Source organism: Oncorhynchus masou, chromosome 24 (genome assembly GCF_036934945.1).
Source record: "Oncorhynchus masou masou isolate Uvic2021 chromosome 24, UVic_Omas_1.1, whole genome shotgun sequence".
Taxonomy (NCBI): Eukaryota; Metazoa; Chordata; class Actinopteri; order Salmoniformes; family Salmonidae; genus Oncorhynchus; species Oncorhynchus masou.
In genome coordinates this window covers 15,205,294-15,231,058 of record NC_088235.1, presented here as the reverse complement: position 1 = coordinate 15,231,058, position 25,765 = coordinate 15,205,294, and the positions used below count along the sequence as shown (strand labels likewise).

Here is a 25,765-nt window from a genome sequence, read left to right as displayed (position 1 = left end):
ATAAATAAATAATAATAAATATAGGACAAAACACAAATCACAAGAGAGACAACACTACATAAAGACAGACCTAATAATAACAGCATAGCAAGGCAGCATGGTAGCAACACAACATGACAACAACATAGTTGCAACACAACATGATAGCAGCACAAAGCATGGTACAAACATTATTGGGCACAGACAACAGCACAAAGGGCAAGAAGGTAGAGACAACAATACATCACGCAAAGCAGCAACAACTTTCACTAAGAGTGTCCATGATTGAGTCTTTCAATGAAGAGATTGAGATAAAACTGTCCAGTTTGAGTGTTTGTTGCAGCTCGTTCCAGTCGCTAGCTGCAGCGAACTGAAAAGACGAGCGACCCAGAGATGTGTGCGTTTTGGGGACCTTAAACAGAATGTGACTGGCAGAACGGGTGTTGTATGTGGAGGATGAGGGCTGCAGTAGATATCTCAGAGACGGGGGAGTGAGGCCTAAGGGGGTTTTATAAATAAGCATCAACCAGTGGGTCTTGCGACAGGTATACAGAGATGACCAGTTTACAGAGGAGTATAGAGTGCAGTGATGTGTCCTATAAGAAGCATTGGTGACAAACCTGATGGCCGAATGGTAAAGAACATCTAGCCGCTCGAGAGCACCCTTACATGCTGATCTATAAATTATGTCTCCGTAATCTAGCATGGGTAGGATGGTCATCTGAATCAGAGTTATTTTGGCAGCTGGGGTGAAAGAGGAGCGATTACGATAGAGGAAACCAAGTCTAGATTTAACTTTAGCCTGCAGCTTTGATATGTGCAGAGAGAAGGACAGTGTACTGTCAAGCCATACTCCCAAGTACTTGTATGAGGTGACTACCTGAAGCTCTTAACCCTCAGAGGTAGTAATCACACCTATGGGGAGAGGGGCATTCTTCTCACCAAACCACATGAACTTTGTTTTGGAGGTGTTCAGAACAAGGTTAAGGATAGAGAAAGCTTGCTGGACACTAAGAAAGCTTTGTTGTAGAGCATTTAACACAGAATATGGGGAGGGGCCAGCTGAATATAAGACAGTATCATTGTCACGACTTCCGCTGAAGTCGGTCCCTCTCCTTGTTTGGGCGGTGTTCTGCGGTCGACGTCACCGGTCTTCTAGCCATCGCCGCTCCACCTTTCATTTTCCATTTGTTTTGTCTTGTTTTCCTGCACACCTTGTTTCCTCATAATTGCTATGTGTATTTAGCCCTCTGTTCGCTCCATGTCTGTGTGGGGTACTGTTTATTGTCGAGGTTGGCACGCTTCCGGCTGATTAGCAACGGGTTTTATGTGTACCCGTGATTTATGGCAGCCGGTACATTGTACTTGGTTTGTCGTACTTTGTGCTGCCTTACTTGTTTTGGGCATTTGTTTTTTATGTGATGCTGTTGCGTTCTGTTCTTACAAATGCCTCAGTAAAGTGCTTCGTGTTCACTCATCTCTGCACTCCTGCGCCTGACTTCCATGCACCAGCTACACCCTGCATGGACAATCATCTACATATAAATGGATGAGAGAGCTTCCTACTGCCTGAGCTATGTTGTTGATGGAAATTGAGAAGATTGAAGTTTCTAAAACTGTTTGAATGATATCTGTGAGTATAACAGAACTCATATGGCAGGCAAAAACCTCAGCCCTCGATCCAAGCTAGTGGAAGCCCTAGGAAGTGCAACTTCATCCATATCTCAATGTGTACTCGGTAGGCAAAGCATTGAAAAACTACAAACCTCAGGCCCTTAAAACCTGTACTGGATCGGTGGGTCCCCCACGGGACAGTTGAGCAAAAGTAGGCTAATGTGATTAGCATGAGGTTGTAAGTAACAAGAACATTTCCCAGGACATAGACATATCTGTTATTGGCTGAAAGCTTAAATTATTGTTAATCTAACTGCACTGTCCAATTTACAGTAGTATAGTATAGTTTAAGAATACCATGCTATTGTTTGATGAGAGTGCACAGTTATGAACTTGAAAATGTATTAATAAACCAATTAGGCACATTTGGTCAGTCTTGCTACAACATTTTGAACAGAAATACAATGGTTCATTGAATCAGTCCAAAACTTTGCACATACACTGATACCATCTAGTGTCCAAAATCTAAATTGAGCTTAGATTCCTAAATTATATATTGGCATTTCTCTTGCATTTCAAAGATGATGGTACAAAAAAAATACAAGAAAGCGTTTGGTTTGTTCTTTGTATTATCTTTTACCAGGTCTAATGTGTTATATTCTCCTACATTAAATTAACATTTCCTCAAACTTCAAAGTGTTTCCTTTCAAATGGTATCAAAAAAAGGGTCAACAATGCAGTTCACAAAATAGAGTTAAGGAAATATTTACGAAATAAACTAAAGTACTTTTTAAATAAAAAGTAAAATAACAATACCGAGGCTATATACAGGGTACAACAGTATTACAACTACCACCTGAGACCCTGAGGAAAGTAGGGGAGGGTGGGCATTGGGCAAAGGGTGAGGATTTAGGATCCCTGTGAGTAGGCCAGCACATAATGACCCGAACAGTGTGCTTTAGTAAGGTTGGTTTCTGGTAAGTAGAGTTCCTAAAGATTATACATATGCTTTTGTTGGCAGGAAACGTCTTTTTTGGTGAAGCCGGGTATATTGTGGTGGAGTTGTTTTCCGTCGCCACCCACAAGAACAATTCACAACTCAGGGAGTCCAACCAATACAGACTGCCGATGTTGTGTGTCCCAAAGCTGTCTAAACCGGCTGTACCGGAAATAGACGTGGCAAACGACTGGATACTTCCTGTTCGTTGTGTTGACAAATGAAAGAGAGACAGCCAGATGGATTCATAATTTTACGATAACTCCAAAGCTAACCCGGTTTTAACTCAGGTTAGCTATCTCATGCCTTGGCAGGCACCGTAGAAGGTAGTGAGCGATCGAGCCTTGCAGAGGTAATGGACGGGACTCGGCTGTTCGTGTTGTTTGGGGGTTTGTTGGAGGTGTATTGTGGTGTGTCGGCTAACAGAGGTGGATCTCCTTCGTTTACTGATGAAATCCCATTCAAAATTAACTGGCCCGGGGCCGAATTCACCCTGGTGAGTGTTGTGCGGTTGTGTGATAGAGAATAAATATAGTTTTTGTCATAGTTAACGTTCAATCATGGCTGGTTATTTATCATGTAATTGAAAAGCGAACGTTAGCTAGCTAATTTTAAATGGTGATAAAGTATGTTAAGCTTAAGCCTAGCAAGCTGGTATTCCTTGTTAAGGCTGTTGTCATATGACTGCCAACGCAGAAACTGACTGCATAGTTTGCCTGTTATGACTGCTGCAAAGTAGAGCACTTACACAACATCTGACCCTAAATCTGTCCTTCCATAGCCAACCTCAGGTGCCTTTTACAAAGAAGATGACTTTGTCATCATGACAACAACAGAGAAGGAGAAATACAAATGTCTCCTGCCTTCCTTGTCAAATGGAGATGGTGTGAGTTCGAGTAATCATTTTCAGTTTCACTCTTTACAACAATATTGCTTCTCACTTATCCTCCTGTCTCCCTCTGTGTCTGTTTGTCTTTCTGCCTGTTGCCCCTCCCTCTCTTCTCGCCCCTCTCTCTCAGGATGATGACAAGGTGTACGCTGGTCCCACTCCAGGTGATCTGCTGGACCCACTGTTTAAAGAGAGCAGCTGCTCCTACAGAGTGAGAACTGAACCGTTTCACTTCGACTTCTGTCTAAATATAGGCTATATTGAGTACCACTGCAACACTAATGTCATGCCCCCCCCCCCCTAGGGATCACATGCTATAGATGTACACTGTCTAAACTACTGGCACACAGCTCAGACACCTATACATAGCCCACAAGTCATGCCACAAGAGGTCTCTTCACAATCCCCAAGCCCATAAGACTACGGAAGGCACATAGTACTACATAGAGCCATGACTACATGGAACTCTATTCCACTTCAAGTAACTGATGCAAGCAGTAAAATTTGATTTAAAAAAACAACAGATAAACACCTTGTGGGACTGTGAAGCAACACAAGTATTGACACACACACATACAATAACATACACATGGATTTAGTAACGCGGTGGAGTAGGGGCCTCAGGGGACACAATGTGTTGTGAAATCTGTGAATGTATTGTAATGTTTTAAAGTTGTATAAATCACCTTAATTTTGCTGGACCCCAGGAAGAGTAGCTCCTGCTTTGGCAGCAGCTAATGGGGATATATAAAACATACAAATAAATACTACCTTTCAAAGTTTCGGTCACTTAGAAATGTCCTTGTTTTTGAAAGAAATTTTTGGTCCATTAAAATAACATCAAATTGATAAGAAATACAGTGTAGACATTGTTAATGACTATTGTAGCTGGAAACGGCAGATTTATTTTATGGAATATCTACATAGGTGTACAGAGGCCCTTATCAGCAACCATCACTCCTGTAGATAATCCATAAACAATCTGCCGTTTCCAGCTACAATAGTCATTTACAACATTAACAATGTCCACACAGTATTTCTGATCAATTTGATGTTATTTTAATAGAAAAAAATGTATTTTCAGTAAAAAACAAGGACATTTCTAAGTGACCCCAAACTTTTGAACGGTAGTGTATGTCATGTACTGTGCTGTCACTTTCTATGGATAGGCTAACCACGTTCTCTTCTGGCATTTGTTGTGGTGTTAATTAATAGATTGAGTCATACTGGACGTATGAGGTGTGTCATGGGAAACATGTGAGACAATACCATGAGGAGAAGGAGACGGGACAGGTCAGTGGGAAATTATGTTACTTCAAAATTGGCATCATTATAATGTCTACCATCAAGTATGTTGCAATAAATAAGAAAAAATGATTTTCGTGTTGATCTGGCAGATCAAAGTTCAGGAGTACGTCTTGGGAAGCATGACCAAGACGACCGAGTCTTCAGCCACTTCAGGAACAGAAATTGCAGAGGTAGAGAAAGTTGAGGAGATGGATCCCACGCCAGAAGCTGAGAAAGAGGTTGGTTGTTAAACATTTTGACTCATACACATAAATACATTTTAAAAAACACTTCGTAAGACTTCTTTGAACTTTGTCTTTTCTCGTTTTGTTTCTCTCTCTAATCATGGGTTGCTATTTTGAAGGTTTTACTTGCTGTGATTAGTTTATCTACCTAAGTTGAATGTGCCGATTGTCTCTGCCAAGCGATGAAAATATAAATGTTTCTAGGTTCCCACTAAGAACGTGGAGGGCCAGCTGACTCCATACTACCCGGTGTTGATGGCCCATGGGACGGCGTGTGTCCTGAAACAGAACACGCCTCGCTCCACCAATGTGCTGTATGTCTGCCACCCTGAAGCCAAGCACGAGATCCTCTCTATCGCTGAGGTCACTACCTGCGAGTACGAAGTAGTGGTGCTGACCCCTCTGATCTGTGCACACCCCAAATACAGGTGGGGAGAGAGAGAATGAGGTACACAACCAAAATACAACAGCATACCACCCTTCACCCCACTGCTGGCTTGCCACTGAAGCTAAGCATGGTCAGTCCCTGGATGGGAGACCAGATGCTGCTGGAAGTGGTGTTGGAGGGCCAGTAGGAGGCACTCTTTTTTCTTGTCTAAAGAAAAATCCCAATGCCCCAGGGCAGTGATTGGGGACATTGCCTTGTGTAGGGTGCCATCTTTTGGATGGGACATTAAACGGGTGTCCTGACTCTCTGTGGTCACTAAAGATCCAGTGGCACTTATTGTAAGAGTAGAGGTGTTAACCCTGGTGTCCTGGCTAAATTCCCAGTCTGGCCCTCATACTATCATGGCCACCTAATCATCCCCAGTTTACAATTGGCTCATTCATCCCCCTTCTCCCACGTAACTATTCCCCAGGTTGTTGCTGTCAATTAGAATGTGTTCTCAGTCAACTTACCTGGTAAAGTAAGGGTTAAATAAAATTACAGGTACCAGCAGGTCTACTGTAAACTGCATCCCAAACCCAACCAGTTCCCCTCATGATATATTTCTCAACTATAAGTAAAGGGGACTACCTTGTTTGAAATGATATGGAGGCTTATATCTTTATCCCGTGGTCTGTTAGGTACAAGTCGTCCCCAGTGAATGCCATCTTCTGCCAGGCCATGTCTGGTTCTCCCCTGCGGCCTCATAGTCTCTCTCAGATGGACCGGGAGCAGGAGGAGCTGCTGAAACCTCCCTTCACTGTCGCTGCTGCTGCCCCGGAAAGAGAAGTGAGAAAGGAGGAGGGGAGGGGGGGGACTAGGTGTGGAGAAAGAGAGAGAAAGGAGGAGGGGGGGAAGGAGAGAGACTAGGGGAGGAGAAAGAGAGAGGGGAGAGAGGAAGGGGAGAGTGAGAAGGGGGGACTAGGTGAGGAGAGAGAAAAGGAGGGGGGGAAGGAGAGAGACTAGGGGAGGGAGAGGGGAGAGAGGAAGGGGAGAGTGAGAAGGGGGGGGACTAGGTGAGGAGAGAGAAAGGAGGAGGGGGGAAGGAGAGAGACTAGGGGAGGAGAAAGAGAGAGGGGAGAGAGGAAGGGGAGAGTGAGAAGGGGGGGACTAGGTGAGGAGAGAGAAAGGAGGGGGGGGAAGGAGAAAGAGAGAGGGGAGAGTGAGAAAGGAGGAGGGGGAAGGAGAGAGACTAGGGGAGGAGAAAGAGAGAGGGGAGAGAGGAAGGGAGAGTGAGAAAGGAAGGGGAGAGTGAGAAGGGGGGACTAGGTGAGGAGAGAGAAAGGAGGAGGGGGAAGGAGAGAGACTAGGGGAGGAGAAAGAGAGAGGGGAGAGAGGAAGGGGAGAGTGAGAAGGGGGGGGACTAGGTGAGGAGAGAGAAAGGAGGAGGGGGAAGGAGAGAGACTAGGGGAGGAGAAAGAGAGAGGGGGAGAGAGGAAGGGGGGACTAGGTGAGGAGAGAGAAAGGAGGAGGGGGGAAGGAGAGAGACTAGGGGAGGAGAAAGAGAGGGGAGAGAGGAAGGGGAGAGTGAGAAGGGGGGGACTAGGTGAGGAGAGAGAAAGGAGGGAGGGGGAAGGAGAGAGACTAGGGGAGGAGAAAGAGAGAGGGGAGAGTGAGAAAGGAGGAGGGGAGGGGGGACTAGGTGAGGAGAAAGAGAGCTAGGTGAGGAGAAAGAGAGAAGGGAGAGAGGAAGGGGAGAGTGAGAAGGGGGGGACTAGGTGAGGAGAGAGAAAGGAGGAGGTGGGAAGGAGAGAGACTAGGGGAGGAGAAAGAGAGAGGGGGAGAGGAAGGGGAGAGTGAGAAGGGGGGACTAGGTGAGGAGAGAGAAAGGAGGGGGGAGGAGAAAGAGAGAGGGGAGAGTGAGAAAGGAGGAGAGGGGAAGGAGAGAGACTAGGGGAGGAGAAAGAGAGAGGGGAGAGAGGAAGGGGAGAGTGAGAAGGGGGGACTAGGTGAGGAGAGAGAAAGGAGGGGGGGGAAGGAGAAAGAGAGGGGAGAGTGAGAAAGGAGGAGGGGAGGGGGGGACTAGGTGAGGGGAGAGAGGAAGGGGAGAGTGAGAAAGGAGGAGAGGGGAAGGAGAGAGACTAGGGGAGGAGAAAGAGAGGGGAGAGTGAGAAAGGAGGAGGGGGAAGGAGAGAGGGGAGAGTGAGAAAGGAGGAGGGGGGAAGGAGAGAGGGGAGAGTGAGAAAGGAGGAGGGGGGGAAGGAGAGAGACTAGGGGAGGAGAAAGAGAGGGGAGAGTGAGAAAGAAGACAGGAGAGAAGGGACTGTTGAAGATAAGAGGTGATGGTAGTGGGGAACATTGGTGAAAAAATTACCCAATTGTCATACGTGAGTAAAAGTAAAGATACCTTAATAGAAATTACTCAAATAAAAGTAAAAGACACCCAGTAAAATACTACTTGAGTAAAAGTCAAAAAGTATTTGTTTTGAAATATACTTCAGTATCAAAACTAAAAAGTATAAATCGTTTCAAATTCCTTATATTAAGCATATCAGGTGGCCTAGTTTATCATGTAAAAAGAAAACCCATACAGATAGCCAGGGGCAAACTCCAACACTCAGAAACAAAGCATGACCTTTTCTGTCCTGTAAGCATTCTAAATGTAATGAGATCTTTTGGATGTCAGGGAAAATGTATGGAGTAAAGTACATCATTTTATTTAGGAATGTAGTGAAGTAAAAGTAGTCAAAAATACACAGATACCCCAAAAAACTACTTAAGTAGTACATTAAAATATGTTTACTTAAATACTTTACACCACTGATGGGGCAATACAGGGTCATGATCAGAAGAACGAAAATGTGTTTTCCTGTTGGACAAGTTCGGGTAGGTAGCTATTCCCACTATTTGAAAACTGTTTTGTCTGTACTGAACACAACCCAGGTTTAGAAGCTGTCTGTTTGTTTAATGTCTTCTAACTAAACACCTCCCCTCTCTTGTCCTCCAGGAGGAGAGTACGTCCCCCATGAGAGAGGAGGCCTTCTCCTCTACCCATAAGCCCCTGGTGGTGGGTGGGCAGACCCAGGTTACTGTGGGAACCACCCACATTTCCCGTCTGACAGACGAGCAGCTGATCAAAGAGTTCCTGAGTGGCTCCTACTGTCTCCATGGGGTTAGTATGAGGCCTGCTGATAGGCTGGCTGTTGAAAGTGACACCTGCTCATTGTCTTCAGCCACATATTGGCTACTGCTCATTGGCTGCTGTTGTTAATTCAATGTAATATGTAGTGCCTTCAAAGTATTTAGACCCCTTGACTTTTTCCACATTTTGTTACGTTACAGCCTTATTCAAAAGTGTATTAAATATAATAAAAACCCTCAGCAATCTACACACAATACCCCATAATGACAAAGTGAAAAATGTTTCTAAGAAATGTGACAACATTTATAAAACAAACGCGTACCTTATTTACATAAGTATTCAGCCCTTTGCTATAAGACTCAATTGAGCTCAGCTGCATCCTGTTTCCATTGATCATCCTTGAGATGTTTCTACATCTTGATTGTGGTAAATTCAACTCCCACAACTCTTCATACTGTAGCCTCTGATGTCTAGAACGTGTGTTGCAGGGAGTGGGATGGTGGAAGTATGAGTTCTGCTATGGGAAGCATGTACATCAGTACCATGAGGTAAGGGTTATTTACTTAGTAGCCCAGTAACGTTGAAATGCTGAAGCACAATATTTCCTGTAGACTGAAAGATGTTACAGTTTTGGCTGGCTGGGTGCCTCGTATTTTTTGCTTGTATCTAATATAGGATGATGAATTGATTCTCTCCCAGGATAAGGAGCAGGGGAAGAACATTGTGGTAGTGGGCAGTTGGAACGCTGAGGAACATCTGCAGTGGGCTCAGAAGAACGTGGCCCGATCCTACCAGTTCAAAGACGACGGGGTCCAGAAAGTAAAGTACGTCCGTCAGCTGTACAAGACGTTTATTTTTTTTAAAGATTTCATTGATCAGCACAATGTTAATCAATATTGGGGCATTAGGGGCTGGTGTCCTGGACAATGATAAACTCAATGGAGAATATGAATTGAAAGGGCGTTTTAGTCCAGGAATAGGATTCTTCAGGGTCCAGGAAACCTGATTTTCTAATGACAACACATTGATTGATTGTGAGGATAAGGACTTCATGGTTGTTGTACTTCCTCCCCAGACTGGTATCTCTCTTCTACGGCCATGGGGACGTGTGTGACCTGACGGGGAAACCCAGACAGGTCATCGTCAAGCTCAAGTAGGGTCTCTTAATATTCTTATATACAGTTGAAGTCGGAAGCTCAAGTAGGGTCTCTTAATATTCTTATATACAGTTGAAGTCGGAAGTTTACATACACTTAGGTTGGAGTCATTAAAACTTGTTTTTCAACCACTCCACACATTTCTTGTTAACAAACTATAGTTTTGGCAAGTCGGTTAGGACATCTACTTTGTGCATGACACAAGTAATTTTTCCAACAATTGTTTATAGACAGTTTATTTCACTTATAATTCACTGTTTCACAATTCCAGTGGGTCAGAAGTTTACATACAATAAGTTGACTGTGCCTTTAAACAGCTTGGAAAATTACAGAAAATTATGTCATGGCTTTAGAAGCTTCTGATAGGCTGATTGACATAATTTGAGTCAATTGGAGGTGTACCTTTCGATGCATTTCAAGGCCTACGTTCAAACGCAGTGCCTCTTTGCTTGACATCATGGGAAAAAAATATATATCAACCAAGACCTCAGAAAAAAAAATGTATACCTCCACAAGTCTGGTTCATCCTTGGGAGCAATTTTCAAACGACTGAAGGTACCACAATCATCTGTACAAACAATAGTACGCAAGTATACACACCATGGGACCACACAGCCATCATACTGCTCAGGAAGGAGACGCGTTCTGTCTCCTAAAGATGAACGTACTTTGGTGCGAAAAATGCAAATCAATCCCAGAACAACAGCAAAGGACCTTGTGAAGATGCTGGAGGAAACCGGTACAAAGTATCTATATCCACAGTAAAACGAGTCCTATATCAACATAACCTGAAAGGCCGCTCAGCAAGGAAGAAGCCACTGCTCCAAAACCGTCATAAAGCCAGACTACGATTTGCAACTGCACATGGGGACAAAGATCGTACTTTTTGGAGAAATGTCCTCTGGTCTGATGAAACAAAAATATAACTATTTGGCCATAATGACCATCGTTATGTCTGGAGGGAATAGATGGCATCATGAGAGAGGAAAATTATGTAGATATATTGAAGTAACATCTCAAGACATCAGTCAGGAAGTTAAAGCTTCGTTGCAAATGGACAATGACTTCCAAAGTTGTGGAAAAATGGCTTAAGGACAACAAAGTCAAGGTTTTGGAGTGGCCATCACAAAGCCCTGACCTCAATCCTATGGAAGACTTGTGTGCAGAACTATAAAAGTGTGCGAGCAAGGGGGCCTACAAACCTGACTCGGTTATCCCAGCTCTGTCAGAAGGAATGGGCCAAAATTCACCCAACCTATTGTGGGAAGTTTGTGGAAGGCTACCTGAAACGGTGATGTAAGGCAGGTCCTCATCAGACAACAGGTCTATAAGCCCATTGCCGACAGTCTGAGCACTGATTGTGCGTTCCTGCTGCAACTCGGGCAGTTGTTGTTGCCATCCTGTACCTGTCCCGCTGGTGTGATGTTCGGATGTACCAAACCTGTGCAGGTGTTGTTACACGTGGTCTGCCACTGCGAGGACGATCAATTGTCCTGTCTCCCTGTAGCGCTGTCTTAGGCGTCTCACAGTACAGACATTGCAATTTATTAGAGTCCATAGAAAGGCCTCTTTATAGTGTCCTGTTTTCATAACTGTGACCTTAATTGCCTACCGTCTGTAAGCTGTTAGTGTCTTAATGACCGTTCCACGGGTGCATGTTCATTAATTGTTTATGGTTCATTGAACAAGCATGGGAAACAGTGTTTAAACCCTTTACAATGAAGATCTGTGAAGTTATTTGGATTTTTACAAATTATTTTTTAAAGAAAGGGACGTTTCTTTTTTTGCTGAGTTTACATGATTCCATATGTGTTTCCATAGTTTTGATGTCTACACTATTATTCTAAAATGTAGAAAAAATTCAAACACTTGAATTAGGTGTCCAAACTTTTGACTGGTACTGTATATCGTGAGTCATCATTGGTGTGGTCTAGTAGGGTCTCTTAATATAATATACAGTACCATTTTGGGCACGCCTACTCATTCAAGGGTTTTTCTTTATTTTTTACTATTTTGTACATTGTAAAATAATAGTGAAGACATCAACTATTAAATAACACACATGGAATCATGTAGTAACCAAAAAAGTGTTGAAACAAATCCAAATTACTTTGAGATTCTTCTACTTTGAGATTCCCTCTGCCTAGATGACAGCTCTGCACACTTGGCATTCTCGTTCAGAACGTTTCATGTCACTGAATACACAGCCGGTCTCTGATTGAAGCCCGTCCTGTGTCTCAGGTGTAAGGAGTCTGAGTCTCCCCATGCCGTCACTGTGTACATGCTGGAGCCTCAGACCTGCCAGTACGTCCTTGGGGTAAGAATGCACACACACATCACTGTGGCACCATGTTATGGTTAAACCCATTCTTCCTGTTTTTACCGCAAGTGGTTGGGCGAGTCAGGTTTCCAGTGTATTCTCTACACATGGCAAATAAACATGATCAGGTTATTTTTTTCTCCCATTAGGTCGAGTCTCCAGTTATATGCCAGATCCTGGACACAGCTGATGAGAAAGGCCTTCTATCCATCTCCAGCTAACAGCACAGACCGAGGAGGCTGAAGAGACGGCGAAAAGGAGGGATGAGCAGAAGTAAAAATGAAGACTTTTTACTACATTTAAATTGAGAAAATGATGTGCACATCTAGTAAAACATGTTCTTTGTTCTAGAAAATAAAGGACAGGGATTTAGGCAAAGATGTCCTGAAATGGTAGACTGGATGAACCAAGGCCCATGGCACTGCTCAGAAGGTCCAGACTGACATGGACTGGGAGAGGAGCGTGTTGATCCTGGAACGGCCCTTGGAACCCAGGGCCACAACCCCCTCTTCCACCCTGGCTTAAACCTCCTATGTACTGAACCAACTCCATGTTGCATCAAACACCTTATGATAAACCTTACATTTGATCTGAGTTGAAAATGGGACCCTGTTCACAAGGCTCTGGACTGGACTTCAGATCTTCCTCTTAGGGCAGGTTAGTTCTAGTGTTCTCTGGCCAGGATGCCTGGACAGAACAACCAATCATTCAAACAGCATCATCAGGATAACCAGCTTCCATGTTGTAGTTGAACACTCTATATATAAACTCCCAGTAAGTTATTGGGTAAATCACCAACATTTCGGGTATCTCTTCAGGGTAATGTCATGATTACTAAAACAAGGTTATATAGACAACAGTGCAATTAGCGCAACCAATGACATTAGTGAGGAGTGTGTCATAATTCATTCTAATTAACTTAATAATTGAGTGAAACTGTTAAATAACATTGACTATCCAGTAGCAGCTCACTTTGTTGAAGCTAATCAACCTCTCCTCTCAAATAGACAGGCATTGAGCATGTTGCTCTACCGAGGAGGGGAGGTAACATTGAGATTCTACTACTACAAAGGGAGGCCTACTGGATATCCTCTCTAAAAACATTGACCTAATGGTCTGAATATTGACTTGGTTCTCAGGCCCATTTTATGAACAAGTCTTGTGAATGGATATATTCTTTCTACAGCTTATCAGCGTACACCCAATATGTTCCCCCTGTTGATTATGCATTATGGTTGAACCAAAAGATGACATTAACACATTTTTTTTATGAAATAGGAAACAAATATATATGTGAAATTGAACAATGTATGTTGGTGCTAATATATACAATAGTTATGTTTCCATATGATAACAATAGCCTAATATATTCAATATGCTATCATTTTTATTTTTTTAATTGTTTCACTCAATTCATTCTAATTAACTTAATTATGACACACCCTTCACTATTGTCATTGGTTGCACTAAATCCACTGTTTGTCTACATAATCTGGTTTAAGCATTCATGACATTACCCTGAAGGCACAGTGATGCCGAAACATGGTGATTTACCCAATAAATGACAGGGAGTTTATATAGTGTGCGACTCTATTTATAGAGCTGATAGTTTGTTCGCCGGTAGTCAGCACCTCTACAGAAAATCATTTTCTCTGCTGTTTTTATACGTAGTTGGTTTTATCCTCAGCATTTTAACTGTATTTATTTGGTTTTAATTTCAGTTTGATTACATGCTTGTCCTTGACAATTTATACGCATTTTTTTGTTTGTAGATACAGTATCTTCCGACAAAGTCCATTTGAATTTTAAAATATTTGGACAAACAATATCTGGGCATAGTAAGACTGGGGCTTTGGTGTCAGGGTTGGGGTCAAATCCATTTGTCAATTCAGGAAACTGTCATTTCTATTTCCTCATTCGAAAGCAGTAAGGACAATTAGGATTTGAATTTCAGTTTACTTCTGAAATTGACCCCAACCCTGGTTGTTGTTACGTTACGGGGTGATTGAGAGTATCTTATAAACTGATGTGCTGTGACTTCAATCCCGGATGTTATTGACGAGCGCTGATGATTAACATTGGTTATGCACTAAATCAGATGTCATTTCTGTGGATTTCTAAATCTGGTGTGTTCTGTGTTTTAAATGAGGAATACACTGAAAAAATAAATAAAACTATCTGAACAAAGTTAGGTTGAAATGAATTCTAGTCATACCCCATGGTCTTGGATAGCGAGCCACAATGTGATAACCTGATTGGTCCTCAGCTCTCAAACATGACACATTTAGTAAAAGGCCAACTGATGCTCTTCTCTAAATGAAAAGTGACTTCTGTCTGATCACGGGTAGATAATGTGATACAATAGATCAGGTGTTCTCAAACTTCTCAGCAACCCCGTACATTCCATGTATTTGAACTATTCCACAGCTCGCTCACCTGATTGAACTGGTTGACGAGGTGAATCAGGTGAGTTAGCTCAACAACATGGTGAAACGTCTGGGGGTTGAGAGCATCTGTACTGGACATCACTGTGTGACATGACAAAAGCTTGGACAGTGAGTTGCAGGTTGATTAGTTGACCACCAGAGGTCTCTTACTCCATAAGAGGTGTTTACCTTTGTGGATCTACAATAGATCTTCAATTTAGATATTTTCTTTGCCAGGAGCTCACTGGACACATTGCACTTGCAAAACATTTACTGATATCATAGAACATGTATGAGACTCACAAATACAGTATTATTATGACGAGAAAGACCATCTAAATTGTACAATATGAAAAATGTCATGTCAGTGTAAAAATTGATTCCACTTATTTCAGTAACATCAATAACAATATGGGATCAGTGCTGTTTCTCTCCCTCTGGACTAAGATCTTCCATTTAATATTCTAAAGTCAATGGGGGTTATTCTTTACCTCTAACAGTTCAATATCACATGATATTCACACAATTAGTACCGTTTACTCTCTGGTGTCTTGTGGTAATAATCATATAATATTATAGTAACTTTTAGCATCCCTGATCTATATGCCCAATCCCTCTCCAATTTCAGCATGGTGGCAGGGTTACACTCGAAGTACAGTATCTGATCAATAAACAAATCAATTCATGTATAAATCATTGTGGTAAGTTAAACTGAAGGTATGGAGATCTGATGCACCGAGGTGCTCTCAAAGTCCGGCAGAACCACAAGACTATGTTAGCCCACTGAACTAAAGCCTATTGGCATTAGATTGGCGAGCCAACACAAGTCTTCAGGTCTAAGCCAAGGTTATTCGTCAGTTTAGACTGAAGGGATCCAATCAATCATGGTGGTTAGTCAGACTGAAGGTATGGGTATCTTATGGGCTGAGGTGCTCTCAACGTCCTGCAGCACCTCCTGGTGGATGTGATAGTGCATGGCAACGTAGGACTTGTTGAACCCAAAGGCCTGGGAGGAGGAGGAGTTGGCAGCAGGCTGCAGACTGTTGGTAGGGGAGCCGGGTCCTGCAGAGGGGCTGCTGTTGTAGATACTGTAGTAGGGCTCGATACGGGTGTTGATGGGGGTGGAGGTGCTAGGGGGCCTGGGCTTACGCCCACCATGCCCGCCCGTAGCTCTCGGACTGGGGGCACAGTCCCGGGAGTGACTGGGTCCACAGGCTTGATCCACCAGTCTCCTTTGTGGCTTGGGTGAGAGGACATAGGCAGAGTTGGTCTCGTGGTGCGAGGACTTGTTACGGTTGACCTCGAGACTGCCTTTACCCATGGCATGGAGCCGTGTCTTGTGCTTGCAGCAGAGGAACACCAGCGCCACCCATTGGAGGCAGCAGAGGACGCGCCGGCGAAGCCCGGCGCTGTTGCGAGAGTACACGAATGGGTTGATGCACGACTTGAGGAAGATGAGCGCGAAACCGCACAGTTCGAACTGGTAGTGAGCGAAGCTGCTCTCTGGAGAGAGGACGTCCTGGGCTAAGGAGACGCCCATGGGGAGACAACAGAGAAGGACGGAGAATACTATCACCACACAGGTTACTACAGCCTTGGAGTCTTTAACTGTAGCCAGGTTGACGGTAGAGACGAGCTGGCAGCAGGTAGCTCCCTGGGCAGCCCCGGGTACTAGACCCTGGCTGGTGGGTCTGTTAGTGTAGGAGTGAGTCTGAATGTGTTGGAGCTTGTTGTAGGTCTGGTTGCGGTAGAGTGAAGGAACCTGGACGGCACACTGCATGCTCTCTAAGCCGGGGGGAGGGGGTTGTGGTAGCGGCGGGCGTGTGGCGTCTACAGTGATGACGCGGCATTTCCTCACCTGGGGACAGGATGGGAACAACCACTTAGCATAGAGAGACATAACATGATATAAGTTATAACATTATTTTGCTTTATACATGCTTATAGCAAGTTATAAGTAATTAAGTGTGACTAAAGGGGTGGGTCGCTAATGTGATTTACTTGACACGAAAATCAAATGTTATTCATCCATCTATCGATCCAATGAATCCATCCCTCCCTCTCTCTCACCTGTGCATTCTTCCTCAGTGTCTGAGCGATCATCAGGTAGCAGACAGACACCACCGCCACGCAGAATGCAAAGTCTGCCAGGTAGACATATAGAACCACCCTTGCAGGCCCACCCGTTAGGCCAAAGTGAGGCAGGCAGGGTCCCTCCTTCATGGGGTAGGCTCGCAGGGTGAGCAGGGCAGCCATAGTAAAGCTAGAGGTCCAGAGGAGGGCGGTGAGAGCCAGAGTACAGGGGAGCGAGGCCATGCGGTTTGGCTGCTGACCCAGGACCATACGGAGCCGATGGAGGGCGATCACAGCTACCGTCTCCAGAGACATGATGATGAAGGCAGAGCTGGTCAGGTGGAAGGTGAAGCAAAAAGTCTTTGACACGCCACCCCCTCCTGGAACAAAAAAAGTTAACTCTTTAGACTTTTGCAAACCTTCAAGAATCAGACCGGGGTTCAAATATTTGGAAAAATACTTTCAAATACTTGGATCATTTGGTTGAGTCTGCCTGGAGTGCTAGATGGGAACAGTTTGCAGTTTTGGGACTTTTCTATTGGTTTATTAAGCTAAGCGAACTCAAATAGGCACACAACAGAACAATAATAATAATTAGGTGGGTGATTATATTCATCCTATTTGTGAATTAGAAAATTGTTTTTTTTTGGCATATACCAGCTCCCCGAGATAGCCTCTGAGAGTGAGGTCACGGCCAGGGTAAGCTATTATCAACTGCAATCCTGAAGCAATAAGGGCTAAGTGCCTTGCTCAAGGGAACATCACCAGATTTCACCTTGTTGGCTCGAGGATTCGAACATGCTCTAACGCTCTAACCACTAGGCTACCTGCCACCCAAAACAAAAATCTATTAATCGGGGACAGACAGGGCCCAGTGTCTTAGCTGAAGCAAGAGACAAGAACTAAGTAAAGAACAGAAGGAAGTAAATATAGAGATCAAAGTTCCAGAACGGTATTCTATGGTATATACAGTCCACTGACCTGAGTCCAGGAAAAGCACCAATGCAAACATCGGCGCAGTGACGCAACATATAATCATATCACAGAATGATAAGTTCAGGATCATGAAGTCGAAGTTGGTGCGGAACTTGCGGAAGGCCGGGTGGAAGAAGGAGAGGAACACCACCAGGTTGCCGTAGGAACCCAGAAAGAATATGAGGATGAGGAGGAGGGAGCAGGAAGTGAGGGTAGCCGTGTGGATCAGGGCCCAGCCAGGGGAGGAAGAGGAGGAGGACCTAGAGGGAGGAAGAGAAGATGGCTGATACACATTCCTTACATTCCACAGAAATGTGTCTTTTCCTTTTCAACCCACGCACCTCGGGCCCAGGCTGCTGTTGTAGGTGTGGTGGTGGCAGACTGACGGCAGACTGGTCACATTCATCATACACATAGGGCTGCTTTCCCAGACACAGATTAAGCCTAGTCCTGGACTAAAACGCTGTTTTAATGGACTTTCTCCATTGGGTTAGTAAAGACTGGAGAACAGCCTCACAGGTGTTCACATCATTTCACTGAACAGGATGGTGAAGGTATCTGCTGTCTCCTCCATTGACATGGTCCCCTTGGTCATGGGAAAGACCCCAGATTTCTACATAGAAACAGAGGAATCTGAGTTTAGTACAACACCATATTATTACAATGAAAGACATGTATGAGGACCATTGTGAATGATAATAATTCTGCTCTTTCAATGGAAAAAGCCCTCCCCTTCCTGCCAGACAAGCACTGAAGTCTAAATAGGCTTAGGTTGAAGCAAGAGCAAACAAATCAAATGTGTAGCCGACACAGTAATCTAATCCTTCTATCATTATTGTCGAGGGTTTGACATGTATGTTTAATATGTTTACACAATAGATTTGGATAGAATGATAGAATGTGGTTGAGCTTACGACGATAATAGGAGCTGCAGCTTTTGTGTAGGACTATCGATAATGAAAATGTACATGGAATTCTAAAATGATCACATTTACTTAGTGAAACATACAGGCTTACCGCATCTGCATTTATCTGTATGTGCGTGTGAATGCTCTGATGCAAAACGATTTCAATATGATAGTCGAGTCATCATGGTCATTTGATTATGGTTATGAAAACCAATACAATACTCAAGGTGTTGCTCTCCATCCAGCCACCACCACCACAGCTATAGGCATTAGAAAAAAAACGAAGTATTCCTTCACAGATCATCAGAAGCAATAAAATACGATACTTATATTCTGTATGCAACATAATATTGCGGCTTACTTGAAAATCATAAAGACATTGTCATATTGATGTGAACGCTAATAGAGAAAAAAAGACGCGAAAATAGACATAGGCCTCATTGTTATACAACCCATAGGTTACATTTTCATATTCGGAATTGGCAACTTACCGTCCGCATGCATTATAACCACAAGCACTTTTATTCACAATATATCATTCAAAAAGAGCGTGTATTTTATTGTCGATGTGATGTATCCATTTTTGTTTTATCCGGGAGAAGACGAAGACCGGGCGCAGTACATCGGTAAGACGTGGGATATGACATACAGTACTGGGCGCGTTCCCCTGCCTAAGTGTTGCTGACGCATGCCAGATCTTACCAGGCCTGGATAGGTATTTTACATGTCATTTAACCACATATTTGTTTCGGTACTGGTACTCCATGTATGTTATTAACTGTGTATATATTCGTGTCACTATTTCTATTTGATGTTTGTACATCTTTAACATCAGCGCTTGCGTGTGCCAGTTACCACCTTGGGCTGTCAACCTCCAGCTTGAACATCTCATTCTAACGGAATCAAAAGGATACGAATCCATTCTCATGGGCGATAAACCGCAACATTACCTAGAAATACATTTAGGTAATATTGGGTTCCAACTCGTTTTAGAATTCCCTCTTTGTAGGGTACAGCATCTTTGTACATTGAGACCCAACTCCAAGCCCTCGATGGATTAAGGTCCCCTCTCAACCTGGTAGGCTCCGGTAAAACCAGTCAAACTGCCATCTAATATTGGACAATTAGCACTGCACATCAAAGATGCATGTACTTGATTTGAAGGTATAGGAACTGTACCACGGCTGCCCTATAGAGGATACATGTCGCCGTGACTAACTTCAATATGAGCAGTGGTGGAATAGTGCAAATCGGTTAAGAACAAATTCTTATTTATAATGGACAGCATACACCAGCCAAACCCGGACGACGCTGGGCTAATTGAGCGCCACCCTATGGAACTCCCAATCACGGCAGGTTGTGAACCTGCCTGGATTCGAACCTGTAGTGACGCCTCTAGCACTGAGACGCACTTAGACCACTGCGCCACTCGGGAGCACGAATGGCATATTTGAGTAAAAGTAGATTCCTTAATTGAAAATTACTCAAAAGTCGCCCAGTAAACTACTTGAGTAAAAGTCTAACAGTATTTGGTGTAACATATACTTACGTATAAAAAGTAAAAATCATTTCAAATTGCTTAAATTAAGCAAACCATACATTTGATTTATTTGGTGTTAGACAGGGACACACTCCAACACGCAGACAACATTTACAAAGGAAGCATTTGTGTTTAGTGAGTCCACCAGATCAGAGGCAGTAGGGATGTTCTCTTGATAAGTGCGTGAATTGGTCCATTTTCCTGTCCTGTTAAGAATTCATAATGTAACCAGTACTATTGGGTGTCATTGAACATGTACAGAGTAAAATGTACATTATTTTCACTAGGAACGTAGTGAAGTAAAAGTTGTCAAAAATAGAAATAGTAAAGTAAAATACAGATACCACCAAAAACTACTTAAGTAATATTTGTACTTAAATACTTTACACCACTGAATAGGAGCCATCCCAGAACCAACCAGCACAAAGACACACACAAAAAGTTTGTTACAAACAACCCATGAATTTCTTTATTTTCTTCAGAAAACAGTACATCTAAAAAGAATCAGTGCAGTTTTGGCACTACACTAAACAGGTGTGAGGTACTAAACTGAACCAATGAGACTAGATTTTCAAGTCTTCATGGAAAAGTAAATATTGAACCAAAAATAAATCTCTCACTAGGGTTTTTAAAAAGAATGGAGAACAATGTTATATTGATGAGTAGAGGGGAAGGGGTGCGATGCTAAGGTGGTGGACAGGATGTTTGACTATTCCTTGGGCCCCGTTTCCCAGATACAGATCAAGCCTGGTCCTGGACTAAAAAGCTTTGTTTCAATGGAGACTCCAATTATATCATGTTTTTAGTCCAGGACCAGGCTTGATCTGTGTCTGGGAAATGAGTCCCTTGGGGTTTTGAGAGGGGTTTAGACATGCCATGATGATTAAACTGTACCCATCAGCTGAAAACCTTGCACATAGCCTTGAGGAACGAATGAATGAACACACACTCACACACTCTCACTCTGCTACATAGTCATCATTGCCCAAGCGAGAGCAGATTACATCAAATGCTCCGTCACTAACAAGCTGAACAATCTATCTACTCACAAACCAAAAGCTTTCATTACCAGCAACTCTTAAGAATAATAAAATCAGCACTTCAAACAAATAAATAAACCTGTTTGTGCATTTATGTTACATACACATGGTATACACACATAATCAAATATGCATATAGCAGAGATAAACAAAGTACACAAACAACAAGTATGTAAATGTGTGTGCCAGGTTAAAATCTAAGTTATGTCCCAAATGACACTCTATTCCCTATATAGTACACTACTTTTGATCAGAGCCTTATGGGCCCTTGTCAAAAGTAGTGCACTAAAAGGAAAAGGGTCCATTTGGGAAACACTCCTAATCTAATGATAATGAACGATCATCTGAACACATACAGACTGTGGCTAAGAACACTTCATTGGAGACCTGGGACCATATGGTTCCTATCCTCGAGAGCAGGGCTCTCCAACCCTGTTTCCTGGAGAGCTACCCTCCTGTAGGTTTTAACTCCAAACCTGTTCCTGGAGAGTACCCTCCTGTAGGTTTTAACTCCAACCCTGTTTCCTGGAGAGCTACCCTCCTGTAGGTTTTAACTCCAACCCTGTTCCTGGATAGCTACCCTCCTGTAGGTTTTAACTCCAACCCTGTTCCTGGAGAGCTACCCTCCTGTAGGTTTTAACTCCAACCCTGTTCCTGGATAGCTACCCTCCTGTAGGTTTTCAATCCAACCCTATTCCTGGAGAGCTACCCTCCTGTAGGTTTTCAATCCAACCCTGTTCCTGGGGAGCTACCCTCCTGTAGGTTTTCAATCCAACCCTATTCCTGGAGAGCTACCCTCCTGTAGGTTTTCAATCCAACCCTATTCCTGGAGAGCTACCCTCCTGTAGGTTTTCAATCCAACCCTGTTCCTGGGGAGCTACCCTCCTGTAGGTTTTCACTCCAACCCCAGTTGTAACTATCTTAATTCAGCTGATCAACCACATAGTTTTTAGAATCAGGTGTGCTAGATTAGGGTCATAGTGAAACGTACAGGACGGCAGCTCCCCAGGAACAGGGCTGGAGAGCCTTGCTCTAGTGGGATAATATAGTTAGTTGGTGCAGAGTTGATAACATTGAGGGGATGTTGTACTGAGAGCAATATTACGGGGGAAACTAGCTCTGGTCCTAAGGCGTAGTGGTGCTCTAATGGGGGAACACGCTCTACAACTTGGACCAGAGATAGAGGGAAACCTGCAGGTATCTTCATCAAGCATTACACGCACGCACGCACGCACGCACACACACACAGGAGAAGAACAAGTGAAATCAACTGTACAGTAATATTACAAAGTGCAGATCAATCATCCATGCTATGGTTTATCCTTAAATATTAAGTATAGTAGAAATATAAATGAGCGCTAAAAACAAACACACAACTCCATCCATTCCATCCATCCATTACGTATGCATATTCCCCCCCTCCCCAAGGTCCTCAGGGTACAGGGTTGTATTCGTTACGGCACAACGTAGCAAAACCTTTTTCTAAGGAAACATCCAGGTAGTTCCTCCTCGTTTCATTATGTTTGGTGCCTAGTGAAAATGACCCAGGCGTCGTCCGTTGGTCTGGTCAGAGGGCAGGGACCTGAAAGTGAGTCTCCCCTCATGCAGGCTCGTCTGTTCTGGAAGTCACACAGCGTCTCAGAGTAGCGCTGCTGATCGAGGATCAGGTCGCCATGTCCATATAATGGTATTCAATACGTTCTGAAAGGCAAAACTGATCCTAAATCAGCAATTGTACCCAGACGCTTTGTGAAAACGGCCCTGTTCTGTTCAGTTTGAGGCTTTCCCAGACTAATAACAGAGTGAGGAACTGTTGAGTGGCTCAAAGAGGGCATTCAGGGTGTCGTTCCTCCGTTTAAGAAAACATCTCCATCTGAAAGTTGTACCAGGGCCCTAAAGACCAAATGGAAGGTGTGATTAATGGTTGGTGCCTTGAGGAAGTGCCTTGAAGTTTACAATCTACTGTAACTTGTGTTGGTGAGGTTTCCACCCAAGCATACGTTTGAATTGATCTACAATGAGTCAGCATTTTAGGATGGGAGTGTGTGTCCTACCAGGTATCTAGGCATAGTAGCAGGGAGAGACAAGCAGGTCGGTCAGAACCAGCAGCTGGTCGTCAGTGAACTGCTGTTTGTGTTCCTGCCAGTTGTCATGATGAGTCCGCCGGAAGTTAGACAGTGTCTTCTTCACAGACATCTTCAGGAGAGAGAGAGAGAGAGATATTCAGGAGCAAGAGAGATTCAGGAGCGAGAGAGTGCGAGATTCAGGAGCGAGAGAGATTCAGGAGCGAGAGAGAGCGAGATTCAGCGAGATTCAGGAGCGAGAGAGAGCGAGATTCAGGAGCGAGAGAGAGCGAGATTCAGGAGCGAGAGACAGCGAGATTCAGGAGCGAGAGACAGCGAGATTCAGGAGCGAGAGAGAGCGAGTTTCAGGAGCGAGAGAGAGAGAGATTCAGGTTCAAAAGAGAGCGAGAGGGAGAGTGACAGAGAGCGAGAGGGAGAGTGACAGAGAGCGAGAGGGAGAGTGACAGAGAGTGACAGAGAGCGAGAGGGAGAGTGACAGAGAGCGAGAGGGAGAGTGACAGAGAGCGAGAGGGAGAGTGACAGAGAGCGAGAGGGAGAGTGACAGAGAGCGAGAGGGAGAGTGACAGAGAGCGAGAGTGACAGAGAGGGAGAGTGACAGAGAGCGAGAGGGAGAGTGACAGAGAGGGAGAGGGAGAGTGACAGAGAGCGAGAGGGAGAGTGACAGAGAGCATGCCATTGAGCTGTGTGTGTTAGTCCTCCTCACCTCAATGGGCTGCGTGTCATTGAGGTGGACGCTCAGGTTCATCAGTAGTTGGGGCATCCAGCTGGGAACATCGTAGGGGCTGGACAGGATACAGGCACTCAGACCTAACACTCCAGCATGTCGCCTCACTAGATCTACACACACACGGGGGGGGATTGAAAAACTGAGCTATAACATGTACAGCAAGGTCAAAACAAATGCATTTTAGAAGCCTATCTAACACAACCATGGCAACTGTGTTCCAAGTAAACAATTGACCGTTGAATGTAGACAGCTATGTTCTAATACCCACATTAGTGTGCCACTTAAAATGAAGATGCACTAAATATACAAAAGTATGTGGACTTCAAATTAGTGGATTTGACTATCTCAGCCTCACCCGTTGCTGAAAGGTGTATAAAATTGAGCGCACAGCCATGCAATCTCCATAGACAAACATTGCAGTAGAATGGCGTTACTGAAGAGCTCAGTGACTTTCAACGTGGCACCACCGTCATAGGATGCCACCTTTCCAACAAGTCAGTTCGTCACATTTCTGCGCTGCTAGAACTGCCTGGTCAACTGTAAGTGCTGTTATTGTGAAGTGGAAACGTCTAGGAGCAACAACAGCTCAGCCACGTCATGTTAGGACGCAGAGCGGGACCGTCGAGTGCAGGAGCGCATAACAAGTCTGTCCCCAGTTGCAATACTCCATACATTCCAAACTGCCTGGAGGCAACGTCAGCACAAGGACTGTTCGCCGGGGGCTTCATGAAATAGGTTTCCATGGCAAAGCAGCAGTACACAAGCATGGATGCCAGGAGAACACTACCTGCCCCAATGCATAGTGCCAACTGTAAAGTTTGGTGGAGGAGGAATAATGGTCTGGGGCTGTTTTTCATGGTTTCATGTTTTCCTTAGTTCCAGGGAAGGGAAATCTTAACGCTACAGCATGCAATGAAAGTCTAGACAAATATGTGATTATAACTTTGTGGCAAAAGTTTGAGCTAGGCCCTTTCCTGTTTCAGCCCCTGTGCACAAAGTGTAGTCCATGCAGAAATGGTTTGTCGAGATCGGTGTGGAAGAACTTGACTGGCCTGAGCACAGCACAGCCCTGACCTCAACCCCATCGAACACCTTTGGGATGAACTGGAACGCCGACTGCAAGCCAAGCCTAATCACGCAACAGTGCGACCTCACTAATGCTCGTAGCTGAACGGAAGCAAGTCCCAGCAGCAATGTTCCAACATCTATTGGAAAACCTTCCCAGAAGAGTGGAGGGTGTTATAGTAGCAAAGGGGGGACCAACTCTATATTAATGCCCATGGTTTTGGAATGAGATGTTCGACGAGCACATGTCCACATACTTTTGGTCATGTAGTGTATCTAGTGGCCGTTTTAAGTGGTATTTAGTGTGGACCGAGTAACAGAAACAGTATGTAGTGTGGACAGAGCCAGTATGTAGTGTGGACAGAGTAACAGAGCCAGTATGTAGTGTGGACAGAGTAACAGAGCCAGTATGCAGTGTGGACAGAATAACAGAGCCAGTATGCAGTGTGGACAGAGTAACAGAGCCAGTATGTAGTGTGGACAGAGTAACAGAGCCAGTATGTAGTGTGGACAGAGTAACAGAGCCAGTATGTAGTGTGGACAGAGTAACAGAGCCAGTATGTAGTGTGGACAGAGTAACAGAGCCAGTATGCAGTGTGGACAGAGTAACAGAGCCAGTATGTAGTGTGGACAGAGTAACAGAGCCAGTATGTAGTGTGGACAGAGTAACAGAGCCAGTATGTAGTGTGGACAGAGCCAGTATGCAGTGTGGACAGAGTAACAGAGCCAGTATGTAGTGTGGACAGTGTAACAGAGCCAGTATGTAGTGTGGACAGAGTAACAGAGCCAGTATGTAGTGTGGACAGAGCCAGTATGTAGTGTGGACAGAGGAACAGAGCCAGTATGTAGTGTGGACAGAGCCAGTATGTAGTGTGGACAGAGTAACAGAGCCAGTATGTAGTGTGGACAGAGTAACAGAGCCAGTATGTA

General features: G+C 44.2%; 3 protein-coding genes across 3 annotated transcripts in view; 1 reads left to right on the top strand and 2 right to left on the bottom strand.

Annotated features, from left to right (window-relative positions):
• Positions 1 to 2,759: 2,759 nt before the first annotated feature.
• LOC135511863 (endoplasmic reticulum lectin 1-like) lies at positions 2,760 to 14,184 on the top strand. Its single transcript, XM_064933357.1, has 14 exons — positions 2,760 to 3,086; positions 3,372 to 3,476; positions 3,610 to 3,690; positions 4,695 to 4,772; positions 4,877 to 5,005; positions 5,216 to 5,439; positions 6,080 to 6,227; positions 8,386 to 8,550; positions 9,009 to 9,068; positions 9,220 to 9,344; positions 9,596 to 9,673; positions 11,919 to 11,994; positions 12,147 to 12,270; positions 12,349 to 14,184. Exons 1-13 carry the CDS (start codon positions 2,946 to 2,948, stop codon positions 12,216 to 12,218), a joined length of 1,482 nt encoding a protein of 493 aa, XP_064789429.1. The 5' UTR covers positions 2,760 to 2,945; the 3' UTR covers positions 12,219 to 12,270; positions 12,349 to 14,184.
• A 478-nt stretch (positions 14,185 to 14,662) lies between these two features.
• LOC135511862 (probable G-protein coupled receptor 75) lies at positions 14,663 to 19,041 on the bottom strand. The gene is made up of 5 exons (XM_064933356.1): positions 18,871 to 19,041; positions 17,813 to 18,084; positions 17,478 to 17,731; positions 16,494 to 16,876; positions 14,663 to 16,281 (listed from the first exon to the last, which is right to left on the bottom strand). Exons 2-5 carry the CDS (start codon positions 17,884 to 17,886, stop codon positions 15,319 to 15,321), a joined length of 1,674 nt encoding a protein of 557 aa, XP_064789428.1. The 5' UTR covers positions 17,887 to 18,084; positions 18,871 to 19,041; the 3' UTR covers positions 14,663 to 15,318.
• A 1,320-nt stretch (positions 19,042 to 20,361) lies between these two features.
• LOC135511343 (proteasome activator complex subunit 4B-like) overlaps positions 20,362 to 25,765 on the bottom strand; it is a 97,554-nt gene continuing 92,150 nt past the window's right edge. Inside the window, 3 exon segments of the mRNA XM_064932888.1 lie at positions 20,362 to 22,852; positions 23,014 to 23,155; positions 23,747 to 23,880. Coding sequence (XP_064788960.1) covers positions 23,021 to 23,155; positions 23,747 to 23,880 — 269 coding nt within the window. The 3' untranslated portion in view covers positions 20,362 to 22,852; positions 23,014 to 23,020.

Bases quoted from the DNA above. Each gene is read 5' to 3' on its own strand.
- LOC135511862 (XM_064933356.1), bottom strand. From the start codon at position 17,886: ATGTGTATGATGAATGTGACCAGTCTGCCGTCAGTCTGCCACCACCAC. The intron at 16,877-17,477 runs GTCAGTGGACTG...TTTTTGTTCCAG, and splicing joins GGTGCTTTTCCTGGACTCAG to GAGGGGGTGGCGTGTCAAAG. The intron at 16,282-16,493 runs GTGAGAGAGAGG...TCCTGTCCCCAG, and splicing joins CACTGAGGAAGAATGCACAG to GTGAGGAAATGCCGCGTCAT.
- LOC135511863 (XM_064933357.1), top strand. From the start codon at position 2,946: ATGGACGGGACTCGGCTGTTCGTGTTGTTTGGGGGTTTGTTGGAGGTG. The intron at 5,440-6,079 runs GTGGGGAGAGAG...GTGGTCTGTTAG, and splicing joins TGTGCACACCCCAAATACAG to GTACAAGTCGTCCCCAGTGA. The intron at 9,674-11,918 runs GTAGGGTCTCTT...CCTGTGTCTCAG, and splicing joins CAGGTCATCGTCAAGCTCAA to GTGTAAGGAGTCTGAGTCTC.